At 50.7% G+C, this 18,711-nt stretch overlaps 1 protein-coding gene across 6 annotated transcripts in view; it reads right to left on the reverse strand.

Annotated features, from left to right (window-relative positions):
• Positions 1-18,711, reverse strand: part of LOC310828770 (phosphatidylinositol 4,5-bisphosphate 3-kinase catalytic subunit alpha isoform-like) — a 37,363-nt gene that overhangs the window by 11,584 nt on the left and 7,068 nt on the right. For 5 of the 6 annotated variants that reach the window (XM_083706584.1, XM_083706585.1, XM_083706583.1 and 2 more), the window contains exons 2-16: positions 18,400-18,639; positions 16,610-16,870; positions 14,771-14,933; positions 14,474-14,683; positions 13,394-13,644; positions 13,067-13,309; positions 11,933-12,018; positions 11,502-11,607; positions 10,532-10,684; positions 8,428-8,562; positions 6,955-7,079; positions 6,291-6,372; positions 5,708-5,872; positions 4,578-4,681; positions 1,682-1,853 (exon numbers count right to left, since the gene is read on the reverse strand). In XM_083706584.1, coding sequence (XP_083562710.1) covers positions 1,682-1,853; positions 4,578-4,681; positions 5,708-5,872; positions 6,291-6,372; positions 6,955-7,079; positions 8,428-8,562; positions 10,532-10,684; positions 11,502-11,607; positions 11,933-12,018; positions 13,067-13,309; positions 13,394-13,644; positions 14,474-14,683; positions 14,771-14,933; positions 16,610-16,798 — 2,184 coding nt within the window. In that variant the 5' untranslated portion in view covers positions 16,799-16,870; positions 18,400-18,639. The remainder of the gene's footprint in view (positions 1-1,681; positions 1,854-4,577; positions 4,682-5,707; positions 5,873-6,290; positions 6,373-6,954; positions 7,080-8,427; positions 8,563-10,531; positions 10,685-11,501; positions 11,608-11,932; positions 12,019-13,066; positions 13,310-13,393; positions 13,645-14,473; positions 14,684-14,770; positions 14,934-16,609; positions 16,871-18,399; positions 18,640-18,711) is intronic. The other variant, XM_083706587.1, reaches the window with a different exon arrangement.

Genomic DNA, 18,711 nt, shown 5'->3' on the forward strand with positions numbered 1-18,711 from the left:
AAAAGTAAGGGGAAATGTGTGTGCATCTTATGGAGCGAATACAGGCAGGAGGCTCTGCTCAGCGCTCCCTTTAAAGAGCCGCACACATGCTCCACGCACTCTTTAAAGGGAGCGCGGCTCTTGGGGGAGCCTTCATCCTGTTGCCCAAAAGAGGCTGCGTGCGGCTATCCCATAAGCCGTCAGTGATGGGCTGCCCTTCTCCCTCCTCAGGGAAAAGCCTGCAAGCGCCGCACACATGCTCCACATGGCTTGTGAAAGGGAGCACTGAGCAGAGCCTGGGATGCATACAGGCTCTGCTCAGCGCTCCCTTTAAATAATATTTTTTGCCTTGCATTCCCCCTCTAAAAACTAGGTGCGTCTTATGGTCAGGTGAGTCTTATGGAGCGAAAAAGACAGTATATTATCTGCTTACGTTTTGTTGATGGAACAAATACTTTTTTGGCCCTTCTCCACAGTTCTGCTCCAGCAGAAACCCAGGATGGTGACAGGAAGACAGGTATGAGGTTCCTATTGGGCCTGCTGTGGTACAATCGTCACCCCCTGCCCTTTTCTAACCTGCGCCCATTAGGGAGGATTGTGTGTAGCAAGTGAAAAGCGAAGACTTAGCTCTACATTTAAGCATTTAAGGTTCCCAACCCTAATCTGCGGGTTGCCATCTGACTGGATTTTATTCTGATCCTGATCTGATTTTAGGATGCATTTTAGTTGATGGCCTGATTTTATGTTAATGTGTTATACACTTGATGTTAGCCGCTCTGAGACCGGTTTTGGCTGGGGAGGGCAGGGTATAAGATATTATTATTATTATTATTATTATTATTATTATTATTATTATTATTATTACAAGCAGGACCTGAGCACACAAGCAATTCTCCTGTCCTGCTGTTTCCAGAAACTGGTATTCAGAAGCTTCGCTGCCTCCAACTGAAGAGGCACAGCATAGCTGCTCTGGTTAAAAAAGGTAAAGGGACCCCTGACCATTAGGTCCAGTCGTGGCCAACTCTGGGGTTGCAGCACTCATCTCGCTTTATTGGCCGAGGGAGCCGGCATACAGCTTCCGGGTCATGTGGCCAGCATGAATAAGCCGCTTCTGGCAAATCAGAGCAGCACACAGAAACACCGCTTACCTTCCCGCTGGAGTGGTACCTATTTATCTACTTGCACTTTGACGTGCTTTCAAACTGCTAGGTTGGCAGGAGCAGGGACCGAGCAACAGGAGCTCACCCCGTCACGGGGATTCAAACCGCCAACCTGATCAGCAAGTCCTAGGCTTTCTTGCAAGGAATCCTATTCGGAATAAGGGAATTTCCCTTTAAAAAAGGGAAACGTTGACGGCTATGCTCAGAATAGAGGAGAGGGGTCTGGCCCAGGGCTTGAGTTACAGCAGGGAAGCAGGGAGGGCTTTTAGGACGCCCTCCATGGCTTTCGTGACAGCCTCTTTAGGCAGTTTTTAGAAGGCTACAGGCAGGTGGAGCAGGGTTATTTGGCCAAAAGTGGGGCGTGAGGTTTGTAGACTTCATTGCACCCACCCTCCTCCACCTTCTCCCCCAGAACGCAAGCCCTGGACTTAACTCCTCTGAATGAGTGTGTGGGGGGGGGGCTCTATTTGGCCCTTCTCTTTGTGGAGGCAATGAGCAGCAGCGCGGCTTGGAGGGAAACTTGTGGGGTCCAAGGCAGGTACCTTCTGTGTCTCGTCTTTCTTCTCCTGCTTGAGGATGTCGGTGAGGTTGATGAGTTTCTCCATGGCCTCCACCTGCCTGTTCAGGTGCTTGAGGTACATCCCGCAGCCCCGGCAAAAGGCCTCCAGCATCAGCCCAAAGCGCTGAGAGACGGGCTTGCTGTGCATCTCTGACCTGCGGGAGGCAACAAAGTTCCGACTCAGAGCTCATTACCCCCAACCCAGCCCATTCTGAAAGACCCACAACAGCTTGATTCCTGGGACCGTCGCACTGAAACGGGACTCCCTTGCAAGGCTCTCCTTCCTTGGGTGGTCATCAGTCATGGAATATTTAGTTGTGGTTCCTGCACTGCAGGGGGATGGACAACCATACAATTCTATGTACGTTTCCGAGCACAGTTCAAAATGTTGGTGCTGACCTTTAAAGTCCTAAATGGCCTCATAGAATCATAGAGTTGGAAGAGACCCCAAGGGCCATCGAGTCCAACCCCCTGCCAAGCAGGAAACCCCATCAGAGCACTCCTGACATATGGTTGTCAAGCCTCTGCTTAAAGACCTCCAAAGAAGGAGACTCCACCACACTCCTGGGCAGCAAATTCCACTGTCAAACAGCTCTCACTGTCAGGAAGTTCTTCCTAATGTTTAGGTGGAATCTTCTTTCTTGTAGTTTCGATCCATTGCTCCGTGTCCGCTTCTCTGGAGCAGCAGAAAACAACCTTTCTCCCTCCTCTATGTGACATCCTTTTCTATATTTGAACATGGCTATCATATCACCCCTTAACCTCCTCTTCTCCAGGCTAAACATGCCCAGCTCCCTTAGCCGTTCCTCATAAGGCATCGTTTCCAGGCCTTTGACCATTTTGGTTGCCCTCCTCTGGACACGTTCCAGTTTGTCAGTGTCCTTCTTGAACTGTGGTGCCCAGAACTGGACACAGTACTCCAGGTGAGGTCTGACCAGAGCAGAATACAGTGGCACGATTACTTCCCTTGATCTAGATGCTATACTCCTATTGATGCAGCCCAGAATTGCATTGGATTTTTTAGCTGCCGCGACACACTGTTGGCTCATGTCAAGTTTGTGGTCAACCAAGACTCCTAGATCCTTTTCACATGTGCTGCTCTCAAGCCAGGTGTCACCCATCTTGTATTTGTGCCTCTCATTTTTTTTGCCCAAGTGCAATACTTTACATTTCTCCCTGTTAAAATTCATCTTGTTTGTTTTGGCCCAGTTCTCTAATCTGTCAAGGTCGTTTTGAAGTGTGATCCTGTCCTCTGGGGTGTTAGCCACCCCTCCCAGTGGCCTCGATCCAGTATACCTGAAGGAGCATCTCCACCCCCATCGTTCAGCCCGGACACTGAGGTCCAGCTCCGAGGACCTTCTGGCGGTTCCCTCCCTGCGAGAAGTGAGGTTACAGGGAACCAGGCAGAGGGCCTTCTCGGTAGTGGCGCCTGCCCTGAGGAAAGCCCTCCCACCAGATGTCAAAGAGAACAACAACTACCAGACTTTTAGAAGACATCTGAAGGCAGCCCTGTTTAGGAAAGCTTTTAATGTTTAATAGACTATTGTATTTTAATATTCTGTTGGAAGCCACCCAGAGTGGCTGGGGAAACCCAGCCAGATGGGCGGGGTATAATTAATAAATTATTATTATTATTATTATTATTATTATTATTATTATTATTATTATTATTATTATTAGCTTCTAGGACTGGGGAGGGATAGTAGCTCAATGGAACTACAGTACCCTGCTACAGCACATTGCTACTGGGGAGTCTGCTGGAACCATCAATTCGCGCGGTGTATTTTTTTGATGCTTTAAATGCATTGTGTGTACGCAGCCCAGCGTAAATAATAATAATAATAATAATAATAATAATAATAATAATAATAATAATAATAATAATTTATACCCCGCCCATCTGGCTGAGTTTCCCCAGCCGCTCTAGGCGGCTCCCAATCAAGTATTAAAAACAATACAGCGTTAAATATTAAAAACTTCCCTGAACAGGGCTGCCTTCAGATGTCTTTTAAAGATAGGATAGCTGCTTATTTCCTTCACATCTGGTGGGAGGGCGTTCCACAGGACGGGCGCCACCACTGAGAAGGCCCTCTGCCTGGTTCCCTGTAGCTTTGCTTCTCGCAATGAGGGAACCGCCAGGAGGCCCTCGGAGCTGGACCTCAGTGTCCGGGCAGAACAATGGGGGTGGAGACGCTCCTTCAGGTATACTGGGCCTTTGAGGCCGTTTAGGGCTTTCAAGGTCAACACCAACACTTTGAATTGTGCTCGGAAACATACTGGGAGCCAATGGAGGTCTCTCAGAACCGGTGTTATGTGGTCCCGGCGGACACTCCCAGTCCCCAGTCTAGCTGCCGCATTCTGGATTAATTGCAGTTTCCGGGTCACCTTCAAAGGTAGCCCCACGTAGAGTGCATGGCAGTAATCCAAGCGGGAGATAACTAGAGCATGCACCACTCTGGCCAGACAGTCTGTGGGCAGGGAGGGTCTCATCCTGCGTACCAGATGGAGCTGGCAGACAGCTGCCCTGGACACAGAACTGACCTGCACCTCCATGGACAGCTGCGAGTCCAAAATGACTCCCAGGCTGTGCACCTGGTCCTTCGGGGGCACAGTTGCCCCATTCAGGACCAGGGAGTCCCCCACACCCACCCGCCTCCTGTCCCCCCAAAACAGTACTTCTGTCTTGTCAGGATTCAACCTCAATCTGTTAGCTGCCATCCATCCTCCAACCGCCTCCAGGCACTCACACAGGACCTTCACCGAAGGTCCTGCCGCAAGTCCCGAGAGCCGACCCAAACACTTGCAAACTTCCTGCTCAACTCCACTTCTGTTATTCCCACCACACCCATCAGTTCCACATATCTCATCCTGACACTTACTTGAGATGCCAGAAGTAAAAATGCCCAATCCGCTGGTTGGTCAGGGCTTTCATGGTCAGGAAGCGAGCCAAGGGGTTGTCCAGGTATTGCTCGTATTTGAGAACCTTCAAGGGGGAGAGTCAAAGGTGTCAAAGTTTGTGTGTGTGTGTGTGTGTGTGTGTGTGCTTATTTCTAGCTTGTGAGTGCCGTGCCATGCAAAAGAGAAAGAGGCATGGAAGAGTGCAGCTTGCCCTGTCGCCATGTTGGTCCTGCCAGGACAAAAAGCGCACAAGAGGCAGAAATCTCCATTGTTGTTTCTCTGCAGGGCCATGCTAGCTAGGGCTGGTGGGAATTGCGGTCCAGAGAAGTCTAATTGAGTTTATCAACTCATATCCCTCTCTCTGTTTAGCATACATTCAAGGCAAACTTACGAGGAATAGAATAATAATTTTAAAAAGCCAACCATGGTCAATGAAATATACTCAGCGTCGAGAGTGGATTTCATGCTCTTTATTCAGCTCATAGTAGTGAGGAATGGAAGTTCCCCCAGAATGTCTGCTTTATATACATTATTTACACAATGGACCCCACGTGATTGGCTAGTTCCGGGATTCTCCTGTAGGCCAATCTGGTTGCGGATTCACTTCCACCTGGAGATGGATTGGGTGGCTCATGTGGGCCAATCAGACTGCTGCATTCTGGACCCTATTGTTCTAGGACCAATCAGACTGCTGCATTCTGAATCCTATTGTTCTAGGACCAATCAGACTGCTGCATTCTGAATCCTATTGTTCTAGGACCAATCAGACTGCTGCATTCTGAATCCTATTGTTCTAGGACCAATCAGACTGCTGCATTCTGGATCCTATTGTTCTAGGACCAATCAGACTGCTGCATTCTGAATCCTATTGTTCTAGGACCAATCAGACTGCTGCATTCTGAATCCTATTGTTCTAGGACCAATCAGACTGCTGCATTCTGAATCCTATTGTTCTAGGACCAATCAGACTGCTGCATTCTGAATCCTATTGTTCTAGGACCAATCAGACTACTGCATTCTGAATCCTATTGTTCTAGGACCAATCAGACTGCTGCCTTTCAGATCCTATTCAATTCAGTACATAACAGTCAATAACACCAGAGATGGTTACCTGGACCAGCTGAATGAGATACTGGGAAAGCTTGTCGTCCGTGAGGCCCTTCACAAGGCATTTCAGAGCAAACTCCCTCACGACCGGATCTGGGAAATTGCAGTCAAGGAGTTCCATGGAGAGCTCAGGTTTAATCAGCGGCCATTCCCGGAGGAGGCAGTACATCTGCGGAGGGAGAAGGAAGAGGCAGGTTGGGAATTACAAGGGAAATGATTTGCAGGAAATCATCACAGGGAACCAGGCAGAGAGTCTTCTCGGTGGTGGCACCCGCCCTGTGGAACGCCCTCCCACCAGATGTCAGAGAGAAAAATAACTACCAAACTTTTAGAAGACATCTGAAGGCAGCCCTGTTTAGGGAAGCTTTTAATGTTTAATAGGTTATTGCATTTTAGTGTTTTGTTGGAAGCTGCCCAGAGTGGCTGGGGAAACCCAGCCAGATGGGCTGGATATAAATTATTATTATTATTATTATTATTATTATTATTATTATTATTATTATTATTATCCAATCCCAGCCAGGAGCTTTGAGGGGGAAGGTGGCCCATGTCTCTGACGAGACACCCAAGAAAGCTCTTAGTCTCACCTGAGCCACCTCGTCTCGCGAATTCCACTTGACAGACAGCAGTAATTTAGGGAGGGTCTCCGGGATGTTGACACAGTAGTGCCTGGAAGGGGAAAAAAGAATCATAGGGCTGTAGAGTCAGAAGGGGGATAAAGGATCATTTAGTCCAACCCCCTGCAGTATCTTCTTCCAGAAGGCAGAACCTGAAAGAGATCATTTCGGGGGTGCGTACTATCCTGCGCGATCTCTGCAGCTTTCTTATGGCACCTGACAGCATAGATTTGATCCAAGGTGGGAAGAGGGCACCCAATTATTCTCTCCGCAGACTTTACAACCCCGGACAGCATTGTTTTTCCCCTGACAGTGCAGTTCCCAAACCACACACCCAGACCATAAGTTAATACACTCTCCACAGTACAATGGTAAAATGCCATCAACAGGTCCTTTAAGAGATTGTTTTTCCAGAGGATTCTCAGAAAATATAACCTCTGCTGTGCTCTCTTCATCAGAGGCAGGCACCCATCACCTTAAGATGGTCCAGTGTCATTTATTCTTTGTTTAAACAAATAAGTCACCCCTCCATTTGAATGCGCAAAGCTCATCTAGCAGGGAGGTGGAGAAATCTGGCAGGAGGCCCTCTCCCACTACAGAGATCACCCAGGATCCCCGGCGCCCACCCACCCACCGGTGTCGCCACAGAAAGTCCTTCTCTTGTTCAGTGATCTCCGAAAGGGGGTCTCGATTGCAGATGCTTCTCAGCTGCTCCAGCTCACTCTCATCCAGGGAGCTGTCCCGGGCCAGGCGGTTGCTCTGGAGAAAGGAGGCAACAGAAGCAGAAGGTTATGACCCAGGTTCAAACCCCCATCCCTCCCTCTATCACTTGGCCAGCCAGTCCCTCCCTCCCAGATCAGAGATGTGTAGCCTCAGAGATGCTTCCTATGCAATGGAACAATCCCTGGCAAGTTAACAAACTGAGCTGCAAAACCGAGGCCTTGTATCCATGTGTCCTACATTTGGTTTCCCTGCCAGGCGCTTCAGCTAAATATATATAGATCTACTCTCTTGACTAGGAAAGGTTTCACTATGGAAACGAGGGAACTTTTCTCTCTCGTTTTCTCTTGCAGCATTGTTTTTTTTTAATCTGGCAAGAAGAAGAAGAAGAAGAAGCCTTAATGTGTTTCCCAGCCTTCCCCAACCTGGTGCCCTCCAGACCAGTGCTTTCCAAACTAGCCTTGCCCCTATAAAAGCTCATCCCCCTTGCCCTCTACCCTACAAAAGGCACTATTCAATATTGCGGTTTCCACAACCTCCTAAGGGAGATAATAACGCCTTAAAATTCAAAACAGTAACAATGAATTCAAAATCCAGTTAAAAAGATGTAGCTTAATTAATTCAGCAAAATGGATGAGCTTGATCCGGCGATACCAGCTTTTCAGACCCTGGTAGTCATTTCCACCTCCAGCGCCCTCCTGCTGCCCACATGCTTCCTAGTGCCTAAGCAATCCCCCCCCCCCGGGGGCACTACTGCCCACTGCTCTGGATGTTGAGGACTACAATTCCCATCAGCCCTAGACTGTGGCTGATGGGGGTTGTAGTCCAACAACATTCAGACGGCACTCAATTGGGGAAGGCTAAAGTGTCCTGTAGGGATGCGGATGGCGCTGTGGGTTAAACCACAGAGCCTAGGACTTGCTGATCAGAAGGTCAGTGGTTCGAATCCCCGCAACGGGGTGAGCTCCCGTCGCTCGGTCCCTGCTCCTGCCCACCTAGCAGTTCGAAAGCACATCCAAGTGCAAGTAGATAAATAGGTACCGCTCTGGCGGGAAGGTAAACGGCGTTTCTGTGCGCTGCTCTGGTTCGCCAGAAGCGGCTAGTCCTGCTGGCCACATGACCCGGAAACTGTACGCCGGCTCCCTTGGCCAATAAAGCGAGATGAGCGCCGCAACCCCAGAGTCGGCCACGACTGAGCCTAATGGTCAGGGGTCCCTTTATCTTTAAAGTGTCCTGTGGCATTGCCTTGTCTTCTCACCCCAAGCCTAGGAAAGTGAGTACTATGGAACAGGGAGACCTATCCGAGTAAGTCAGACGCCCCTTTCTTTCTGCCCACGAGAGACATTTCTCCCCCCCAACAATCCTACGATGGAGCTGGGTCTCTTACCAGTCCCACCATGCAGTAGTTGAGCCCAAGCTCCCGGGACATGGCCCAGTTGGCGTGTTCCTCTATCTCGGTGGCATCAGCAAATTTGACGGTGTGGCTGTACCAAGTGAATTCCAGCTCAAGGCACGGGGTCTCCTATGGAAAGCAAAGGTGATGAGGTCGCAGGTGTGTAAGAACCTAAGGATAGCCTGCTGGATAAGGCCCATGGCCCTTCTAGCCCAGCATCCTGTTCTCTCAGTGGCCACGCAGATGCTCCAAAGGGAAAACCAAAAGCCTCCTCTAAGGCCATCCAAGTTGGTGGCCACTCTGTGCCTCCATAATTTTAACTATGCGCTGCGTGAAGGCCTTCTTTTATCCTGAATCTTACAAACGTAGGGCAAGTACAGGGTCCTCTTTAATGTTTCCAGGATGAAAAGTTGCAGGATTTTAGCAGGAAGTTGCGGGGGGCACCTGTGCTAATTGGCAACGAAGGAGTTCGTTAACTCGGAAACGTTTTACGGGAGCAAACGGTATTGAAAGCGAGTTTGTGTATAACTGGGACGCGGGTGGTGCTGTGGGTTAAACCACAGAGCCTAGGACTTGCGGATCAAGTCGGCGGTTCGAATCCCCGTGACGGGGTGAGCTCCCGTTGCTCAGTCCCTGTTCCTGCCAACCTGGCAGTTCGAAAGCACCTCAAAGTGCAAGTAGATAAACAGGTACCGCTCTGGCGGGAAGGTGAACGGCGTTTCCGTGTGCTGCTCTGGTTAAGTTGGTGGCTATTGCCACCATGCTGAGAACTTCATAAGTTAAAGATGCATTGTGTGGATGGGTGGACATCAGAGGTTAAGAACGCAATAAACTGCCTTATGCAGAGCCAGCCCATTCAGAAGCATAGAACTGTAGAGTTGAAAGGGACCCTGAGCGTCATCCAGTCCAACCCCCGCAATGCAGGAATCTCAAATGAAGCATTCATGATGGATGAACGTCAAACCGCTGCTTAAAACCCTCCAAGGAAGGACAGTTGGGTTCCATCTGGCTCAGCACCGCCTCCATTGACTGGCTGTAACTCGCCAGGGTTTCAGGTAGGGAGTTTTTCCTAGTGCCACCTGGAGATACCATTAAGTACAGACGCAGGTGGCGCTGTGGGTTAAACCACAGAGCCTAGGACTTGCCGATCGGAAGGTCGGCAGTTCGAATCCCCGTGACGGAGTGAGCTCCCATCGCTCGGTTCCAGCTCCTGCCAACCTAGCAGTTCGAAAGCATGGCTAAGTGCAAGTAGATAAATAGGTACCGCTCTGGCGGGAAGGTAAATGGCGTTTCCGTGCACTGCTCTGGTTTGCCAGAAGCAGCTTAGTCCTGCTGGCCACATGACCCAGAAGCTGTGCGCCGGCTCCCTCGGCCAGTAAAGCGAGATGAGCGCTTCAACCCCAGAGTCGGCCACGACTGGACCTAATGGTCAGGGGTCCCTTTACCTTATCCTGACACCATGATGAGCACAAGTCGTTATGAATGCAGAATAAAAAGGATGCGTGGAGGGGCCCAAAGCAGGTTTTATAAGAAGCTACTAAAGGAATGTTTCTGTGTACATATGTACTCTTATGGAGAACAAATTGAAGATGGAGTGTGCTATATCTTATATTATTATTTATAAATCCTCCAAGGGTTCTGTTTAGAGCTTGTCCACACTTCCTCTGCTCTTCCCAGGCATGGTCTGTACTTTAAAGCTCCTTGTCTGAGCACCTGTTTTCTGCCCCAGAGCTTTCCCTGAGAAAACCCACCCTTTAAAGCTTAATCGGAGCCAACGACGATCCACGGAAAACACAAATCGACTTGTTCCGATTGAGCGCTAAAGAGTGGGTTTTTGAAAGGGCAAAAGAAACCCCAAAACGCTCAGACACAAAGCTTTTAAGAGTGGACATGTTCCTGGAAAGAGCGGGACAAGCCTTTATTCTCCCTTTTCAGACTTTCTTGGAAGGCCAACCTGATGGTTTTAAGATATGTGTTTTATGTCCATATTGTAATGGCGCCTGGCTACAAACAGTAATAAAACCTAGCTTGGACAAAAAGCAATGCAATAACAAAACAACAACAACAACAGTATTGTAAAGCTGACTAGCAGACTCACTTTATTGGGGTTGGAGCCCCCCACTCCAATGGGGTTCAGCAAATCCTCCAGACCATGGGGAACGGGCCAAAGGTTCAGAGCCATTTTCCCAGCCACCAGCGTGTCTTTGTAATCAAAGAGGTTGACGTTGCCCCAGGCCAGGGGGCAGTGCTCCTGTTGGCAAGGGGGCAGAGAGACCATGGGGGGCTGAGTCAAAGTGCAGAAGGAGTGCCTCCGTTCCTTAAGCTAGCAGACTCTCAAACAGCAGTCTTCAGTCTTTTTTAGACTGGGGACCCACCTTTAACCCAAACATGTATTTGGAGAACCACTTCTTACTTTTTAAAAACATTTATTTGCACGGCAGGAGGGCTGCTGCTGCGACCCGCCTTGAATCGGGCCAGAACTCTGTCATGTGTCCCAACCAGCCGGTTGAAGACCTCGCCCATCCCAAGATTCCCCATCACAGACAATCCAGGTGTCTTGGTTTGCAGGCTGAACTTAATTTCCCCAAAAGAAAAGAGGTGCTGGAGCTCCTGAAACACCTGTAGCTGCAGCGTGGAGGAAGGCCTAGGCCCGCAGGGATCAGCAAACTTTTTCACCAGGGGCCGGTCCGCTGTCCCTCAGACCTTGTGGCGGCCAGACTATATTTTTTGGGGGGAAATGAATGAATTCCTATGCCCCACAAATAACCCAGAGATGCATTTTAAATAAAAGGACACATTCTATTCATGTAAAAACACGCTGATTCCCGGACGGTCTGCGGGCCGGATTCAAGGATTAAGGCAGGGCCACAGCTCAGTGGGAGAGCACCTGGTTCGCAAGGTCCCAGGTTCAATCCCAGGAAGGGCTGAGAGACGAATGTCTGAAACCCTGGAGAGGCGCTGCCTGTCATTGTTATATTTAATATTGAGCTGAATGGACGAGGCAGCTTCCTACAGGGCTCAGCTGACCCTTGAATTAAACCACAGGGAAATCCCAAATCCCGGCTCACCTCCTTGGCCCCTTTCCGGCCTTTCACTGAGCAGATGGAAACGCAGAGTCGGGCAGCCCGGGGCAAGTCGGTGAGATAGATGTCGTAGGACAGCCACTCGTTCCACCTGGCAGTGAGGAAGAGGGGGAGTGGGGTGTCAGTACAGGGGGGCTGCAGAGGAAACTCACCCCCGCCACCCTCTTCATGGCGCCGGATCCCCTCGTACCCATACATTTCTCCTTCCCCCACCAGAGAAGGGCAGTTTAAGCTTTGCATGCAAAAAGGGGTCCCAGGTCAAATCCTCAATGGCATCTCTAGGCAGGGTTGGGAAAGACCCCCCTGCCTGAAATTCTGAAAGCCACAGATCTCAATGAAGGCCGTTCTGAGCAAGGTGGACCCCCAACGCCCTAGGTCAGTATAAGGCAGTTCCCCGTTAGTTATGCCACAGTTACCGAGGGTTGGAACACGGAACGCGCTGCGTGTTGACATTGTCGCAAAGGGGCTCCCCGCCGTGGAAAATCCCCGTCCGGACGTAGATCTGGAAAGGGATTCAAGTTACAAGAAAGGATATTCAGACTAAACACTGGGAAGAACTTTCTGACGGTATGAGCTGCTCGACTGTGGAATGGACTCCCTCAGGAGGTTGTGGAATCTCCTTTCTTGGATGTTTTTAAGCAGAGGTTGGGTGGCTATCTGAATCAGGGATGCTTTAGTTGAGATTCCAGAATTGCAGGGGTTTGGACTAGGTGACTCTCAAGGTCCCTTCAATTCTATGATTCTATGAGTCCTAAGAGGAAGAGAGGAAAGAGTTGGGGGGGTCTCCTGCTCTTAACGCCACTGGCCCCTTCCTCTCCAAGGAGCCACCCTCCCACAGAATAAACATAGCTGTCAAATTACAGATTTGAAAATAAGGGACCAGCAGCCTCGAAAATAAGGGATCAGCAGCCAAAATAAGGGATTTTCATGGCGCAGGTATGTTCAGCTTCTGAGCCCCTCCGAGCCAAAGGCAGAAAGCCCAGCCAGCAGCCAAACGAAGCCTCAAGCGGTGGTTCCCACAGCGCAGCAACCCGGCAAAGGGGATGCAGCAAGGAAAACCACCGTCCCCTCTCCGCTGGGAAGCGCTGAGCAAAGGCGAGTCCCCAGGCAAGGCGGCCGATTTGATCGGCACAAGGCATGCAAGCTCCACCCCCCAGTCGTTCTCAGACTCCTTATTGGGTGAGCAACGCAGCCGAGCAACACAGTTGGAGCCTCCCTCCTCCCTGGCCGGCAGGGAGGGAGGGAGGGAGGGAGAGGAGCTGCTTCCTTTGAAACCTGGGAAATTTAAGGGACATCATCAAGAAGGGACAGCAGCGGGACACGGCGCTGGGATAAGGGACTTTCCCTCCAAATAAGGGACACTTGACAACTATGAGAATAAATTTAGCAAAATTTGCCACCCTTTGTTTCGCTTTGTATATAAATGTAATAAATGGAAAATATAAAAAATAAACAGGGAGTCGGTCTGTGCAATGTGAGGTGTATGCCCCCCACTCCCTCCCTGGGGAAACTTGGGTGCCTGGCTTCCCTGGCTCCTTTCCCCCCACAACCTTATCGATATCCCGGATGTTGACGTTGACGTAGGTTGCGCACAGGATCTTGATGCGCAGGAGGCTGTTGATGGACCAGAGCGACTTGGTGGGGACGTCTCCGTTGACGTGGGAAGAGGTGGCCGAGCGGCGGGCGTAGGAGGGCAGCACAAAGACGTTGGCCGGCAGCTGGCTGTAGAGGCTCTCCTTGCTCATGAGCATCAGGTGGGGCAGGCGGCCGATGGTGATGCAGTTCCTCATGTACTGGGGGCGCAGGGAGAGGGGAGGCAGTGAGTGGGGTGTGGGAGGGAGGGAGGCAGGGCTGTGGGGCAAGAAGGGTCACCTCACCTTGTACTGGCTGACCGGGTATTTCTCCAGCAAGTACTCGTCGCAGCCGCACACCTTGAGGAGGTACTTGCCCTGGTACTCCTGCACGCACAGGCGCAGCTGCTCCGGCGACAGGTGCATGCTCCGCGTCTTCTTCCGGATGGCCTCGGCGATCACCTGCTCCGGCAGAGCATCGTGGGGGGTCTTGAGGGTGTATTTCTGTTTGTCGTTGTTTGGAGACACAATAACCCAAATGGTAACTATGATCCGACCTTCAGGAGACGGAAGGAGGGTGGGGGGGAAAAGCAGGACAAGGAACTGTCATTCGGGTGAGCTGGTATGGTGCGGCGGAGAGAGAGAGAGAGAGAGCGCATGGTCAGCGTGGCCGGGGTGGGGAGAGGCGGGGGGGGGAGAGGGAATAGGAGGACCCTCTGGTGAAGTCACTAGCTCTCAGCCTGGCCTACTTTACAGTTGGGTTACCAGATGTTCCCGGGGACAGTCCCCGGATTTGCAAATTTGTCCCCAGACAAATCCCGTCCCCAGATTTGCAAATCTGTCCCCGGACAAATTCTGTCCCTGGATTTGCAAATCTGTCCCCGAGAAACGTGACAGCGGCAGCCTCAGCAGCCCGGAGCCAACCTGGTAGCGCAGTTGGCTCTGGCTGGCTCCAGGAGCTGCTTGCTGCTCGCTGCCGTGGCGCCTGCCATTTTTCCTCGCCGAAAGTCCCCATATGATGTGTCTTGTGCGCAACGCATCACAAGGGGACATCCGTTGAGGAAAAATGGACCCCGGGCATATCCTTGCTCTCATAACTGAACTTCTCACAAATACTAACAGCAGAAACAGGTCACAAAGACCTGAACCTACAATGGTCCAAAATGGCTTTGAAGGGAAGCCATCAGGAAATTAATCTAATTGGGTTCACTCAGGGGGAAAGTGGTATCTCTCCTCTGGCCACATTTCTCCTTTCCCCAGATTTTAAAAACACACAACGATGCCTCCTCCCCAAAACATTTCGCCCCTCCATAATAAAAATTAAATGCATGCTATAGAAACACACCCAATTCCTGCCCCTCTGCCTCTAATAAAGCCCCTGTTTACCTTTGTCCAGTTTGCTGTACACGTGTTTGGGCAACTCTGGGCTGGATTCCACATTGGGGGGGTAGACATACAGAGCCTGACTCGGGGGCCCCGCAGATCCCCGGGTCTCCACGGCTTCGCGGCAAACCGACAGGATGTTCCGCCGAAATTCCTGCACCTCGGGGTCCTTGACCAGCTCGAATTCGCAGATGGGCATCCCGATCGCGAACCCTGGGAGCAAAGTAGGGAGACTTGACCATCAAGCCTTCTGGGTACCACTCGACTGCCCCTCCTTGTCTAGTTTGGCCTCGGACTCACCAATTTCCCGGTTGAGGATCTTTTCCTCCCGGTTTCCCACCGGCTCAATGACCTTCAGGATGGGCTGGAAGAGACGGAGGTCGCAAAGGCGCCGGGACTCGTCGAAGAATTCTTCCCTCTCGGCTTCCTGCGTCACCCCTACGAAGATGTAGGAAGATTCCTCCTGGGTAGGAAAGCAAAGGGAGACACTGAACACCTCCCAGATACCCATCTTCCCATGCACTAGACTTCCTTCCCTAACCCAACCGTTTCCCAGATACATCATCGGGGGTTAGACTAGATGGCCCTTGGGGGTCCCTTCCAACTCTACAATTCTGTGATTGTAGGATTCTGTCATTCTATGTCTTCCTTCCTTCCTCGCTCATAATGCTAGAATGCAGGGTCGCCCAATGGTATTGATGTGGGGATAGGTTCAGGAAGAGCAGAAGAAGTAACTTGGTTACACAAAACGCACCACTGGCTTACGGAACTCATTGCCACAAGGTGTGGCAATGGGCTTAAAAGGTAAAGGGACCTCTAATCATTAGGTCCAGTAGTGGCTGACTCTGGGGTTGCGGCGTTCATCTCGCTTTACTGGCCGAGGGAGCCAGCGTACAGCTTCTGGGTCATGTGGCCAGCATGACTAAGCCGCTTCTGGCGAACCAGAGCAGCGCACGGAAACGCCGTTTACCTTCCCGCCAGAGAGGTAGCTATTTATCTACTTGCACTCTGACATGCTTTTGAACTGAAAGGTTGGGAGGAGCTGGGACCGAGTAATGGTATAGCTTCAAAAGGAAACTGATGGACGATATAGGAAAACATGGAATCCTTGGTCCATCTAGCTGAGTCTTGTCTACATTGAGTGGCAGAAGAGTCTCTCCCAGCCTTTGTTTATAACTTGAATCCGTTGGTTCGGGTCTTGCCCTCCAGAGCAGCAGAAAACAATCTTGCTCCATCTTCCATGTGACAAGCCTTCAGGTATTTAGAGATGGCTATCCTATCATCTCTCAGTCTTCTTCCTTCTAAACACACCCAGCTCCCTCAACCGTTCCTCATCAGGCTTGGTTTCCAGACCCTCGATCATCTTGGTCGCCCTCTTCTGCACACCTTCCAGCTTGTCAATATTGTTCTTAAACTGAGGGGCCCAGAATTGCATACAGCACTCCCGGTGTGGTCTGACCAAGGCAGAAGAGAGTGATACTATTACTTCACTTAGTGATGTATGGAAGTGAGAGCTGGACCATTAAGAAGGCTGGTCGCCGAAGAATGGATGATTTGAATTCTGGTGCTGGAGGAGACTCTGGAGAGTCCCATGGACTGCAAGAAGATCAAACCTCTCCATTCTGAAGGAAATCAGCCCTGAGTGCTCACTGGAAGGACAGATCCTGAAGCTGAGGCTCCAAGATTTTGGCCTACTCATGAGAAGAGAAGACTCCCTGGAAAAGACCCTGATGTTGGGAAAGACGGAGGGCGCAAGGAGAAGGGGACGACGGAGGACGAGATGGTGGGACAGTGTTCTGGAAGCGACCAGCATGAGTTTGACCAAACTGCGGGAGGCAGTAGAAGACAGGAGGGCCTGGCGTGCTCTGGTCCAGGGGGTCACGAAGAGGCGGGCATGACTAAACGACTAAACAACAACAACAACAATTACTTCACATGGATACTGGACTTCTGTTGATGCCACCTAGAATTGCATCGGCCTTTTTTGCTGCTGCATCACACTGGGAACTCATTTTAATGTTGTGGTCTACTAAGCCAGAGGTCCTTGCTCCTGGCTCGCTAAATCCCTCTCCTGCAGAGCGGGCTGAAGCTTTCCCCCTCCCGGCCTCCCGTTTCCTTAGCTGCCCAGGGTCGGCTCACCTGCAGCAAGTGGAAAAGGGGGTATTTCCTGGCCTCCTTGAAAAGGTCGTGCTTGATGCCCAGAAGCGTGGCTTCTCGCAGGCACTCCAGCGTGACGATCATGCCGTTGGGGAGGCAGCAGTCCACCATAATCCGCGGGGGCATGAGGTGGAGCCCCCACAGCTCCCCGGACGAGGGGCGCGGAGGCATGGCTGCGAAGGGGGAGGAGGAGCTCGACACGGTGCTAGAGGTGCAGTCAGGAGGCTAAAGCATCTTGTCCACCTGGAGATGGGACACAGAGAGAGGAGGGTTAGGAGTGGCTGGCTCCTCCCCAGTGGGAGGCTGGGCTTCACATGCCCCACCCACTGACACATCCCTCCTCTTGCTATTGGCCACCCAAGATTATATAGATGCAGCCCCGCGAAAGAGGGTTTCAGCCTGTAAGGTCTCTGCCTACTGCACTGAAAAGATGGATTCACCGTTTGACTCAGATGGCAACCCTTTCCCCAGTTTGGGGAACTGATCCAGCCCACGCACTGGCCCACTCTTGCCTGACGACACCAACAAACAGATTCACAGGTTTCCAGAGCCAACAAGGTTCATGACTTCCGGCAAAGCCTTGGCTAGAAGAAAGTCTCAGTGTTTTGTTTTAGCGGCATGGACTGCGGTGGATGGCAAATCTGTCATGGATGCTTTAGCTGAGATTCCTGCATTGCAGGGGGTTGGACTACATGATCCTTGGGAATACAATTCTGTGAGTCTCTCTCTCTCTCTCTCTCTCTCTCTCTCTCTCACACACACACACACACACACACACACACACACACAATGCTGGACTAAAATAAAAAGAAACTGCCTGATCTAGCAGCGCTTTATGCATCCGTTCAAATGTGCAATACTCAACCTTCCTTAGAAGATATTTTACAGAGAGGTTGGGTGGCCATTTGTCAGATTCTTTAGCCATGGTTCCTGCATTGCAGGGGGCCGAGCTAGGTGTTCCTTCCTTAGGTTTTCTTCCTCTACAATTCTATGATTCTGTGCTAGCAAGGTAATACCACAGGTTTGTTTATTAAAATGTGCAACCTCTAGGAGGATGTATTTTAAAAAAACGTGTTTTAAAATTCAGCCAGGTTAAATCTGACCCGGAGAAGATTAACTCCCTGCCACAACTTAAATCAACAAATCCCTGCAATGCTGCCGGAAAAATGTTCAGAGCAGGACTTTGGTGAATCTCCACAAGGAGATTCTGTTGTTGTGAAGCGGCCAGGGTGGGCAACGTTGCTCTGGAGACCTCCAGCCCCAGCTGCTTTGCTCTACAACTCTCTTCAGCCTTCCCAGGTGGAGGGTGGGAGTTGTAGCCCAAAGCAGCTGGGGCGCACCAGGTTGGAGGAAGCAAGAATACAGTATCCGCTTTCTTGCACAACTCATTCCCAAGAGGTTTGCACAGAATAAATCTCTCCCCCTCGCACAACTGTATTCCATAGCATTACACACACAAATATACATATACACACACAAAGACATATTCGACCTTACGTTATACAAAGACAGTGACACTTGGGGAGAATGCTGCTACGAAAATTCTACACCGTCCAGTTCTCCGAGAGCAAATCTGATCATTCAGCTTTCCAAACAAGAGTCTCACCCCCACCTCCAATTAAAAAAAGAAACCCCCCACACCCCAAGCCCGGTCAATATCCATCAAACCCATTTTTTCCCCCAGGTCCATGGAGGTGAGTCTTTTAAGCGCATCCCTTTCAAGGATCCTGCCACCCCCCCATGTGCGTCATCACCCCCTCGAGGCTGCTTACTCTAGAGCAACGGGTAGGAAATCAGTGGGGTTGAGGGTTTTCAGGGTTCTTTTCTCCCCCTTGTGCAATTGTGGGGTGTGTTTTTTCCCGTGTGTGTGTGTGTGTGTGTGTGTGTATGTAAGGATCCAACAGTTTCCTTAGGAATGCATTGCAAGGCTTCCGTTGTCGGCTGGTCTGAGCCTCATGGCTGTCTCTCTTCTATGCCAGCCAACCATTTTCCTCCCTTCCTGCAGTCAAAAACTGTTGCAAAAAATGAAATAAAAAATAGAATTAATCATAATCAAAGGGAAGGAAGGAAGGCTCTTGAGGGGG

The sequence above is a fragment of the Podarcis gaigeae genome, assembly GCF_964106915.1.
Source record: "Podarcis gaigeae genome assembly, chromosome: 13".
Classification (NCBI taxonomy): Eukaryota; Metazoa; Chordata; class Lepidosauria; order Squamata; family Lacertidae; genus Podarcis; species Podarcis gaigeae.